The following is a 12936-nucleotide window of genomic DNA, read 5'->3' as shown; positions in this document are numbered from 1 at the left end:
ATGTGCTGTGTCCGTTAATGGAGTAAGGGTGCTTGGACTGTTGGACTCTGGGAGTCTGGTGACCCTAATAAGTGCCACCCTTCCCCACCAGGGATCAGCCAAAACTGTGAGCGTTTACTGCATACATGGGGAGGCCGTGGTCATGCCCCACCAGAGCATCATCAAACATGTTGCCCAGTTGCAAGAGAGAATGACGAAAGTGATACCTATCGTGAAGGAACATTTCCTCCAGCCACAGGAAGCACAGGCAAGGGTGTATAACCAATCACCGAGGCTGAGGCAGTTCCAGCCTGGGGATCGCATTCTGGTGCTTATTCCCGACGTCAAGAGCAAGTTCCTAGCCAAGTGGCAAGGCTCGTATGAGGTGGTGGAGAAACTCAGCAAAGTGAACTACAAAGTCCACCAGCCTGGCCGAAGAAAGCCGCATAAAGTATATCATGTGAACTTGCTCATGCCGTGGTGAGATCGGGAAATGCTGAGGGCTTCTTGTTTGGGAGCCAGTCCCAAAGCCAGAGTGGAGGACGTAACAATAGCAGAGACTCTATTGCTGGCCCAGAAGCAACAGTGTAGAGAGCTGCTGCAACGGAACTGTGACCTGTTCTCAGAGTTGCCAGGGCGTACGCCGGTGGTCGAACATGACATGCTGACAGAAGCGCATGTTAGGGTAAACCTTAAGCTCTATAGGATTCCTGAAGCCTGCCATGAGGTAATCTCTACCTAGGTGAAGAGGATGCTGGACCTCGGTGTGATAGAGGAATCAAAGAGCAGATAGTCAAGTCCCATCGTTTTCGTGCCAAAGCCCGCCAGAGAGTGGAGATTTTGTAGTGACTATCACCGGCTGAATGAGGTATCCAAGTGTGACGCATACCCGATGCCCCGAACTCATCGAGAGGCTTGGACCTGCGAGGTATATCACCACCCTCAACCTGACGAAGGGCTACTGGCAGATCCCCATGTCCCAGAGGGCCAAGGAGAAGACTGCTTTCTCAAACCTTGATGGGTGTTTCCAATACACATGAATGCCTTTCGGACTGCAGAGGGCCCCAGCCACCTTCCAGAGGGCCATGAATCGGATCCTCGCCCCACATAAGAAGAATGCCGCAGCCTACCTTGATGACATTGTCGTCTTTAGCCCAGACTGGACTACTCATATACCAAAGGTACAAGATTCTGGATGCTCTGAGGTTTAGTATAAATCAAAAAAAAGTGCCATTGGGAAGGAAGAGGTTAAGTACTTAGGCTATGTCGTCGGGAGAGGCGAAATCAAGCCGCAAGTCAATAAGATCGAGGCAATCCAGAACTGGCCGTAACTGCTCTCCAATAAGCAGGTGAGAGCGTTTCTTGGAATTGTGGGATATTACTGAAGGTTTATCCCAAATTTTGACATAATTGCCGCACCACTGACGGATCTTCTGAAAGGCACCAAATCAGCGATGGTGAAATGGACGCGTGAAACGGAGATGGCGTTCGAACAGGTGAAGATGGCACTGTGTAAGCAGCTGGTCCTGGTCGCACCAGACTTTAATAAAGAATTTGTGGTACAAACAGACGCTTCAGCTGTTGGCCTAGGAGCTGTGCTGTCCCAAGAGATAAATGGTGAAGAGCATCCCATCCTGTATCTGAGCAGAAAGCTGTCTTCCTGCGAGAAAAACGACGCTATAGTAGAGAAAGAGTGCATAGCCATAAAATGGGCCATAGATATGCTAAGATATTACCTACTAGGCCGGAAGTTTAAACTGTTGTCAGACCATGCCCCTTTGAGATGGTTGAGGGAAAAGAAGGGTAAGAATGCCCAGGTGACCAGGTGGTTTTTAGGTCTCCAAGACTTTAATTTTCCTGTGGAGCATAGACCCGGGAAGTTACACGGTAACACTGATGTCCTCTCCAGAATTCCCTGTTTGGTGTTTGAAGGTGCCCTAACCCTCAGCTTTGGACAGAGGGGGGAAATATGTGACAGAGTCACTGGTGATATATGTGAGGGGAGATATGTTTCACTGTGGCTACTAGCTTCAGTGAGCTAAACCTACAAGTTCTCCAGCATGTTATGTGTTGGGGGTTAAACCACCATTTTAAAAGGGAGTGTTTTATTGTGAATGACATTGAGAAGGGTGTGAAGTCATTCGCCATATCTCCACCTCAAGGGTGTGGCTGGGGAAGTTAAATGCTCAGTCACTGTTTTTTTCTCTCTGTTGTGAGTTTGTAGAAGGAAGTCTCCTGACTGTGGAACTTCGGCTCAGGAGGAACTGAAGTGTGCTGCAACTTAAGCAGGCGAATCCCGCATATATATGGACTGTGCGGTCGTTTATCTTTTGGTTTTGCTGTTCTGCCAGCAAGGCTGTGTTTATTTTGTGGAACCTGCAGTGCTTTTTGCCAATCTAAATAAACCTGCAGATGAAAACGTTACTGTGTATTCTTCTGGAAGCAGCCAAGTGAGTCGTCTTACCACAATATATGAAAGAAAAATTAAAATGATGGTTACTTTTTAAACATAAAATGACAAGAAAACTATATATAGTTTACTGCAAACTGCATACAGATCAGTTAACATTAAAGACTACAAAATATATATACCATTGGCCATGTTAGTACAGACACATGAGATACTGAACATACCTGAATTCACTGTGCAGCCTGTGATTCCATGAAAGGTCTTTTTGCAATAAACACAAAATGCATACTGACAGACTGTACAAATACCCATTTCACCTTCTGGCTCCAGCATGACTGGTGTCTGACAGCCTGGACGTGGGCAGAACAAAATATCAGCCATTAACTCCAATCCTGACTTCAGGAGGAGACGATCATAGCGGCAAAAAAGTTGCTCCCCTACCAGATCCTTTACCTGCAAGTACACATGGACATGAGCAATTTATTATTTATACTCAAATATGGAATCCAGACCAGCTGACTTCACACAATATTATGACCTGCAATCCTAGAATAACATTGGCATAATGTCCTGTTAAAGAAATATATGAACATTCAGCTCTTTTTGCTTACAATCAGTGAGGGAAAATTTATCAAACTAAATGCACCAGACGTCTGGGGCAATTTGCCCAACAAAACTGTCTTTCGTAATTTGCACCATAATTATAATGTGTTTCAGAGACTTTCAGCACTTTGTCCTACAAAAGGAAAGGCTTTCTGGAAAGGGGATGGCTTAAGATGAAACATTGTTTTGCTCATCAAAATTTTGATGGAAATGTCAGACACCAAATAAAATGGTGTAAATGTAGCCTAGACCAGGGGTCCCCAACCCAACTCGGGAGCCACATATGGCTCGCGGTCCCATGAACTGTGGCTCGCGGCTGTCTGCCAACTTGGTGTGTTAGCTCCAGATCTAGCAAACGGGTATGAAGAGCAGATCTCGAAATGGTAAATTTTGTGAGTAGCCCTGCACTCTGCAGCTCTGCTCTGGATGCACATATAGTGGTCTTAGGGATTTAGAGATAATTTATGCATGGTACGCTGGAGACAGGATGATGCTAACTGTGAAAGGAGGTGTTTGAAGCTGGATGTGATAGTGTGTTGGGAGTGCTTGATGGAAGAATACTGAATGGGGTACTGTGGGAACTCCTGGATCTTGGTATACTGCTTTGGGGTGATTTCTATAGAAAAGGTTTGGTTAACCGTATACCCGTGATAGGGCCTTAGTTGCCACTACTGTGAGGGGGGCAGGAGCTGGATGTGGCTCGCAATCCTCTCTCAGAGCTGAATGTGGCTCTCAAGGTCAGAAAGGTTGGGGACCACGTGTCTGGATAGTCTAAATATCTGCCAGATTTATCAAAGGGCATGAGTCACTATGATAAATCTTACTACTAGTGATGAGCGAGCATGCTCGCTACTGCTCGGTGCTTGCCCGAGCATCTCACTGCTCAAGATGCTCGGCGCTCGCAAAGTATTTCCGGGGTTGCTCGGCGGGAGCTCGGGTCCCCTTCCTGCATGTTTGGCGCTCTTTACAGAGCCAATGAACATGCAGGAATTGTCTGACACTCACTGTAATGCCGCAGCCATGTTGATTGTGGCATTACAGTGATCAGGTCTATATCAGACCTGGCACTGCCGTGCTCGTCACAGTCACTCCAGAATCAGACAGTGTAGGGAGAGGTGCTGCTGAGCTAGGGAGAGATTTTCTTGATTCTAGTTAGTGTAGGTTTGCCAAACTATATTAGACATATATCCATCTCAACAAACAGTCCTTCTGAGGACTAATCCATCTGCAGAGATATCAGGCAGGCAGTGTATATGGCAGACTGCAGTGCATATAGCACATGAGGCTCCATTCCAGTTTTGTCTGCTGCTGCTGTTAGATATTTCTAGAAATAGGCCCAGGTCTCAGGGGCCAGGAATAATTTTTTTGGATCTTAATCCTCATTATTTGCTTAATCCAGACAACACCGTTTTTCTGCGCCATTTGCTTGTTGGCACTGCAGAATACAGCCAGGTCCTTTCCATAATACAGCGCTAAAAATCCAGCTATTTAAAACTGTGGTGTCTGTCACACGGATCACATATGATTGCGCTGAAAATACTGCCATTTCTGGCCTCCATTAAAAATTTGTTTCAGTGTGTCAGTGAAGCTATTGACACCAGTTTGATGTTCAAAATAGTTATCTACAGGCCAGGTATTTAAAACTGTGTTTTCTCCGTCACACGGATCACATATACATTTTCAGAAAATACTGCCATTTCTGGCCTCCATTAAAAATTTGTTTCAGTGTGTCAGTGAAGCTATTGACACCAGTTTGCTGTTCAAAATAGTTACCTACAGGCCAGATATTTAAAACTGTGGTTTGTCCGTCACACGGATCACATATAAGTTCACTCCAAATTCAGCCATTTGTAGTGAGCGTGAAAGATATTGTCCTCCATTTAAAATAGGCAAGGCAAGGGATGGGGAACTGGACGTGATGGTGATGGTGCATCGAGGCCGTGGGCAAGCTGGAATTGTGCCACAACAAACACCCACATCTTCTTGCTCGACCTTCCTGTCCCAATTAATAGGGGACCGCAGAACACCACTATTGAACACAGAGCAGTGTGAAAAGGTTATCGGTTGGATAGCAGATACTGCTTCCAGTCACTTAACCACCACCACCACCCTGGACAGCAGCACAAAGGGGGAGGGAGGCAGAGCACCCCAACAGGCAGGAAGAAGCAGTGTGGTGGCAGCAAACAGAAGGCAGGCAACCGTTACCCGTAACATCAACACGAAGGAAGTTGCCAGTACAACTGTTAGGTCTTCCCGAGTCTGGTTGTTTTTTAAAGACTCTGCCAATAACCACAAAAAGGCCATTTGCACCACCTACCAGGCCAGCATCAGCAGGGCTGGCAAAACTACCAGCCTGACCACCACCAGCATGATCAGGCACATGGCAGCAAAGCACCCGACTTTGTGGGCCGAACCCCAGGGTCCAGGAACAGTGTCTGCGGGTGGCACCACTGATTCTTCTACTGTTGTGCATGCAAGCCAATCCCCTGTCCATGGTGCATGCGAAGATGCCTCCTGCCCTGCACCTGTCATTGCACACTCTCAAGTAGCAGCATATCCACGTTCTTGTCCCAGCGCAGCGTTCAGTGTCCATACCCCAGTCCTTGGAACGCAAGCGTAAATACGCAGCCAATGCACCACAGGCCACACTACTAAATTCCCACATTTTGTGACTGCTTGCGCTCTAAATGTTGGTTTTTAGGCCGTGGAGACGGAAGCATTCCGCAACCTGATGGCGGCGGCCGTTCCTCGGTACTCGGTCCCCAGCCGCCACTATTTCTCCCGGTGTGCCGTCCCCGTATTACACAAGCACGTGTCCCAAAACATTAGCTCCTCCACCTCATCCTCCTCAGCCACCATCTCCTCTTCAGCCTCCATCTCCGAAATGATCACGTTAGTTACAAGCTGGAAGCACTGCAGCACAGCCTCGGCCAAGCAGCAACAGGCTGTGCTGAAGCTAATATGCTTAGGTGACAAACCGCACAATGCTGAAGAGTTGTGGACAGCTCTGAAAGAGCAGGCAGATCTGTGGCTCACACCGCTGAACCTACAGCCAGGCATGGTCGTGTGTGACAATGGCGGAACCTGGTGGCGGCTCTGAGGCAAGGCGAGCTCACACACGTACCATGCCTGGCCCATGTGCTTAACCTCGTGGTTCAGCGGTTTCTCAAATCCTACCCGGAGCTGCCGGATCTGCTTGTTAAAGTACGCCACCTGTGTGCCCATCTTAGAAAGTCACCTAGAGCTTCCACCGCCCTTGCCGTGTTTCAGCAGCGTTTGCAGCTTCCGGCTCACAGACTGGTGTGTGATATCCCCACACGTTGGAACTCTGCACTGCAGATGTTGGGAAGGATTTGTGAGCAGAAGAGGGCAGTTGTTGAGTACCAGCATCAACAAGGCCGTCGGTATTAGGTTCAGACTCCACACAAGACCTCAGGGTTGAACATGGATTTCAGACATATGTACCATCCTCCAAAACTTTGAGGACTCCACCAAGATGGTGAGCGGCGATGATGCCATAATTAGCATCACCATCCCGCTTCTCTGTCTTCTGAAACGCACTCTGCTCACAATCAAAGAGGATGCATTGCAGGAGGAGCACGATGAGATGGAGCAAGGAACCATACAGGGTGCTTACACACAGCCCAGCCTCATCTCATCCCAATGTAGATTGGGTGACAGTGAGGAAGAGAAGGAGGAGGAAGAACAGGAGCTAGTTTCATGCGCTATAGATGGTACTACCTGCACAACTGTCATACCGTCAGTTCAGCGTGGATGGCCTGAGGACAGAGAGGAGGAGGAGGAGAGCATGGTCACTCGTCCTCTTGGTGAGGACACGGAAGTCTTGCCTGTTAGCAGTCTGGCACACATGGCTGAGTTTATGTTACGCTGCCTTTTCCATGACCCTTGCGTTCTAAAAATTTTGGATGACAGTCATTACTGGTTGGTGACACTTCTAGACCCACACTACAAGGAGAACTTTATATCTTTTATTACTGAGGTGGACAGGTCTACAAAAATGGGGCAGTACCAGAAGACCCTTATTGCAGAACTATTAAAAAATTTCCCATCTGAAAACGCTGGCGGCAGAGGTCATAGTTCGTTGGACAACCTAGGACTACAGGCGAGAGAGACACAACTCTAATCCTGCAGAGGCATGGGAACACTGTCAAAGTTCTGGGAGAATTTTCTCAGCCCCTCCCATCGCACAAGCCCTGAGGCGCGGGGTACTCTCACAAGGAGTGCAACGTTTGGGAAGATGCTGAGGGAGTACCTTGCCGACCGTACCAACATCCTCTGTGATTCCTCTGTGCCTTATAATTATTGGGTATCCAAGGTGGATACGTGGAATGAACTGGCTCTCTACGCCTTGGAGGTCCTGGCCTGCCCTGCTGCCAGCATTTTATCAGAGCAGGTTTTTAGTGCCGCTGGTGGCTTGTCAACTGAAAATGCTGACAGGCTGACTCTTATAAAAATGAACAAGGGCTGGATTGGGCCAGACTTCTCAACACCACCGAATGATAGCCGCATAGCATAAACTCAAATCCAGTGTCTTTTTTTGGGAGGTGTATTCCCATGCATCTTTTCACACCCACACATGGGAATATGCCCTTCCTGATTTTGGCTATTTGCTCTTGTCCTCCTCCTTCTCCTCATCCTCCACCACCTTATCACCAGGGTGGCCGTGGCCCGTGATGCAACACCCACATCATTTTTTTAAAGAGTCTTTATGATGCCCGTAAAATTTTTTTTTTATACAGTATGTTCATGTATACCCACCAGGGGTAAATGTTTGTCAGCCCATACACTTAGTGCATATAATGCCCCATGCAGGATGTCACTTCTCCCCCCCATATAATGCCCCATGCAGGATGTCACTTCTCCCCCCAATATAATGCTCCATGCAGGATGTCACCTCTCCCCCCATATAGTGCCCCATGCAGGATATCACCCCCCCTACATATAATGCCTCGTGCAGGATATCACTTTTCCCCCCCATATAATGTCCTATGCAGGATGTCCCCCCCCATATAATGCCCCATGCAGGGTGTCCCTTCTCCTCCATATAATGCCCCATGCAGGATGTCACCCCTCATATAATGCCCCATGCAGGATGTCACTCTTCCCCCATATAATGCCCCATGCAGGATATTACTTCTTCCCCCCATGTAATGCTCCATGCAGGATGTCACTCCTCCCCCCCATATAATGCCCCATGCAGGATGTCACATCTCCCCCCCATATAATGCCCCATGCAGGATGTCACTCCCCCCCCCATATAATGCCCCATGCAGGATGTCACCTCCCCCCCATATAATGCCCCATTCAGGATGTCACTTCTCCCCCCCTCATATAATGCTCCATGCAGGATGTCGTCCCCCCCTTATAATGCCCCATGCAGGATGTCCCTTTCCCCCCATATAATCCCCCATGCAGGATGTCACTCCCCCCCCATATAATGCCCCATGCAGGATGTCCCTCCCCCCCTTTATAATGCCCCATGCAGGATGCCACCCCCCCATTTAATGCCCCATGCAGGATGTCACCCCCCTCTTTATAATGCTCCATGCAGGATGTCACCCCCCCATATAATGCCCCATGCAGGATGTCATCCCCCCTCTTTATAATGCTCCATGCAGGATGTCACCCACCCAATATAATGCCCCATGCAGGATGTCACTACCCCCCCATATAATGCCCCATGCCTCCATATGTTAAAAAAAAAATCAAATACTCACCTCACTCCTCCTCACCTGCTGCTGCTGCTCAGGTCCGGACTCCAGCGTCACCGGCGTCTTTCCGCTCTGCGCTGCCTGTGACGGCTCAGGCGAGGGAGCGGTGGAAAGACGTCACCGTACCCTCTGACCTGAGACGTCACAGGGAGCGCACAGAAGGGAGACAGCGGATCTGCGGAGGCATGGGGAGAGGTAAGTATCCGGCTGCTGGGGCCCTGAGCAAGTGGGGGAGAAGGGCGGTCGCTGGCACTGCTCTCCTCCGCCCATAGCCCGGCGGGGTGCCCGACCGCGAGTGGGCCTCCCGCCTGCTCAGGGCCCCGGCACTTGCCCACGTGTGCTGGGTGCTGATGCTGGCCCTGCCCACTTCCTAATAATGGGAACATTTTTTCATGAGGCCCTTTACGTCTCTTCCAAGGGGCATTGGAGTGCCTCCCAATTTTTGGCAGCTTTTGCATTCACTGCATAGGAAAACACTATGGGAGACCCACTTCCTAATAATGAGAAAATAGTTTATAGGATGCTCTCCGACCTCTACGTCTCTTCCAAGGGGAATTGGAGTTCCTCCAAATTTTTGGCAGCCGTTGCTTCACTGCAATGGGAAACAGTATGGGAGACCCTCTCCTTTCTAATGGGAATTTGTTGTTACTGTGGCCCTGCTCTATGTGTCTTTAAATTGTTAGTGGGGTTTTTCCTAAATTTTGTCAGCCGTTGGACTCACTGCATACCCTGTAACTGTATAGCACACCCGCTCCTTTGTAATGGAAACATGTCATTACTGTGGCCCTGCGCTATGTGTCTTTAAATTGTTAGTGGGGTTTTTCCCAAATTTTGACAGCCCTTGCAGTCACAGCATGGGCATTACCACTATAGGAGACCTGCTCCTTTATAATGGGAACATTTTTTCATGAGGCCCTTTACGTCTCTTCCAAGGGACATTGGAGTGCCTCCCAATTTTTGGCAGCTTTTGCATTCACTGCATAGGAAAACACTATGAGAGACCCACTTCCTAATAATGAGAAAATAGTTTATAGGACGCTCTCCGACCTCTACGTCTCTTCCAAGGGGAATTGGAGTTCCTCCAAATTTTTGGCAGCCATTGCTTCACTGCAATGGGAAACAGTATGGGAGACCCTCTCCTTTCTAATGGGAATTTGTTGTTACTGTGGCCCTGCTCTATGTGTCTTTAAATTGTTAGTGGGATTTTTCCTAAATTTTGTCAGCCGTTGGACTCACTGCATACCCTGTAACTGTATAGCACACCCGCTCCTTTGTAATGGAAACATGTCATTACTGTGGCCCTGCGCTATGTGTCTTTAAATTGTTAGTGGGGTTTTTCCCAAATTTTGGCAGCCCTTGCAGTCACAGCATGGGCATTACCACTATAGGAGACCCGCTCCTTTATAATGGGAACATTTTTTTTACTGAGACCCTCCTCTATGTCTTTTCAAAGAGGTATTGGGTTGCGTCCGAATTTTTGGCAGCCCTTGCAGTCACTGCATATGCAATAACAGTATAGGAGACCCACTCGTTAATAATGGCAACAACAAAGCATAGCCGGCTGATGGCTCTCTAACAATAGCAAGGGCCGACTGCTGACCCTTTAAGAATAGTAAGGGCCGCCTGATGGCCCTATAAAAATAGGCTTTGTGACTTTCAGAGTCCCTCCATCATAAATGAAACAGGATGTGTCTGATGATGTGTCACATACCACATGTCCAGATAAGGTTATAAAATGTTAAAATAACATTTCCCGGGGAATGCATTTGTCTTAAAAAATAATGTAAAAAACCCAAAAAAACAGTAGGATCTTTCTTTAGTATAAAAAACAGAGTCGCCAATGTAACCTCAGTGTAATCAGCTCCTACACCTCCTCCTCTATCTCCGAAATGACCACATCAGTCACAAGCTGAAAGCACTGCTGCACTGCCTTGGCCAAGCAGCAACAGGCTGTGCTGAAGATAACATGCTTAATGCTTAGGTGACAAACTGCCCACCGCTGCAGAGTTGTTGAAAGCTGTAACACAGCAGCCTGATCTGTGGCTCTCACCGCTGAACATACAGCCAGGCATGGTCATGTGTGACAATGGGCGGATCCTGGTGATGGAGAAATGACAGCCGGAGTAGATACGGTTTCCCTCTATGCCAGTCCTTTCACCGAGCTAAAGAATATGGTTGTGGTGAAATACAACTCCCACTGAGACGCTGTTTCAGCTTGTAAAACATTGGGCCCACCAAAGGATTTGATTCTGAGGGCTCACCTTTCTCCCCCACTCAAGAGCCCCATAACAGCTGCAAAGTTTGCGCTATCATGAACTCTCCTAATGTAGAAGCCAGGGCACACCAGAGGATTCTCTGGTGAGACAGTACAACCCTGCCGAGAAGCAGTCCTGGCTAAGAAAAGTGTGTGGGAAGGTTCCCGTACACGCTATGCTGCTTTTTTACTGAGGTGGAAGTCCACGCAAACACGGGGAGAACATACAAAATCCTTGCAGATGTTGTCCTTGCTGGGATTTGAACCCAGGATCCCAGCGCTGCAAGGCTTCAGTGCTAACCACTGATCCAATGTGCTGCCGTTCACCCTCTGATATCTAACAAGCTGGAGAAACTTGCACCTACTGCCACTCTATCTTCAGCTCCTTTGTGAGAAAATAATTAATTTGGGCAGCCACTCAGTCTACCCAATAAAATTCCTGAGAAGGAAATTGGGGATGGCTTGGCTACTGGTACTGGGGGCAGTGCTAATACCTTTGCGTCGTACCATAGTTTACTAGAAATATTCCAGGCTGGTAGGAGACAAGCAGATTCCCACAGAAAAGTACCAGCAGTAATGTTCAGGGACCCGCGCTTGTAGAAGGCGAAGACAATAACGGGAGAAATAGTGGCGACTGGGGACCGAGTATGGACACCCGGCCGCCGCTGCCATGAGGTTGTGGACATCTTCCACCTCCACAAGCTTAAAAAGCCACATTTCAAGTGCAAGCAGCTGCCCAGAAATCTGGCAGTTTAGTATTGCGGCCTGTATGGCTGGCTGCATACTTGCTCTTGCATTCCAAGTAACAGAAAACTAAGCAGATGGTGGCCTCTTTCATCATCATGGCCTCACCTCGGCACTATGAACTCTCCTGAAGGAGAAGGCAACGGCCACCGGAGGAGTCTCCGGTTCTCTGGTGGGCCCGTCCAACTCTGCCGAGAAGCAGCCCTGGCTAAGAAAAGTGTGTGGAAAGGTTCCCGGACACTCTACGGCTGCTTTTTTAATGTGGATTGGACGTGCTTGATGCTTGTGTGTCCACCAGTGCGAGCTGATGTTGGACAGGCTGCCATTGCTTCTGCAACAAGCTGCATTAGAGGACTTCCTGGGAGAAATGACACCCAGAGTAGATACAGTTTCCCTCTATGCCAGTCCTTTCACCAAGCTAAAGAATATGGCTGTGGTGAAATACAACTCTCACTGAGAAGCAGTGCGAGACTGAAAAACATTGGGCCCACCAGAGGATTTGATTCTGAGGGCCCACCTTTCTCCCCCGCTCAAAAGCCCCATAGCAGCTGCAAAGTTTGCGCCTATCATGAACTCTCCTGATGGAGAAGCCAGGGCCCACCCGTGGATTCTCTGGTGGGCTCGTCCAACCCTGCTGAGAAGCATCTCTGGCTAAGAGAAGTGTGGGAAGGTTCCCGGACACTCTATGGCTGCATTTTTAATGTGAACTGGCTCCGTACCATCCTTGGCCACAGTCACCTGTCCACGTGTTTGTGGTTAGGTGGTCCTTCCCAGTAAGTACACTGGGGAGGGCACGGGTAATGTTGTGGGACCCACGCTTGTGGAAGGCGGAGACAACATCTGGAGAAATAGTGAAGGCTGGGGACAGAGTATGGACACCCGACCGCCTCCGGCATGAGGTTGTGAAAAGCTCCACGAGCCAAAAAGGCCACATTTCAAGTGCAAGCAGCTTTAGAGGACTTCCTGGGAGAAATTACAGCTGGAGTAGATACGGTTTCCCAAGTCCTTTCACCAAGTTAAAGAATATGGCTGGTGAAATACAACTCACTGACAAGCTGTGGACTGGCTCCATACAATCCCTGGCCACATTCACCTGACCACGTGTTTGTGGGTAGGCGGTCCTTCCCAGTAAGTTCACTGGGGAGGGCACGGGTAATGTTGTGGGACCCGTGCTTGTAGAAGGCGGAGACGATACCGGGAGAAATAGTGGTTGC

At 48.7% G+C, this 12936-nt stretch overlaps 1 protein-coding gene across 3 annotated transcripts in view; it reads right to left on the bottom strand.

Annotated features, from left to right (window-relative positions):
* The window catches only part of LOC141165557 (E3 ubiquitin-protein ligase RNF14-like), a 59385-nt gene that overhangs the window by 30976 nt on the left and 15473 nt on the right, over positions 1–12936 (bottom strand). For 2 of the 3 annotated variants that reach the window (XM_073651253.1, XM_073651252.1), the window contains exon 5: positions 2614–2842. In XM_073651253.1, coding sequence (XP_073507354.1) covers positions 2614–2842 — 229 coding nt within the window. The remainder of the gene's footprint in view (positions 1–2613; positions 2843–12936) is intronic. The other variant, XM_073651254.1, reaches the window with a different exon arrangement.

This window comes from Phyllobates terribilis, unplaced genomic scaffold (genome assembly GCF_046119375.1).
Source record: "Phyllobates terribilis strain yellow unplaced genomic scaffold, ASM4611937v1 Scaffold_11__3_contigs__length_659146591, whole genome shotgun sequence".
Taxonomy (NCBI): domain Eukaryota; kingdom Metazoa; phylum Chordata; class Amphibia; order Anura; family Dendrobatidae; genus Phyllobates; species Phyllobates terribilis.
Note: the sequence above shows the minus strand (reverse complement) of the source record. Positions and strands in the feature narration are given on the sequence as shown.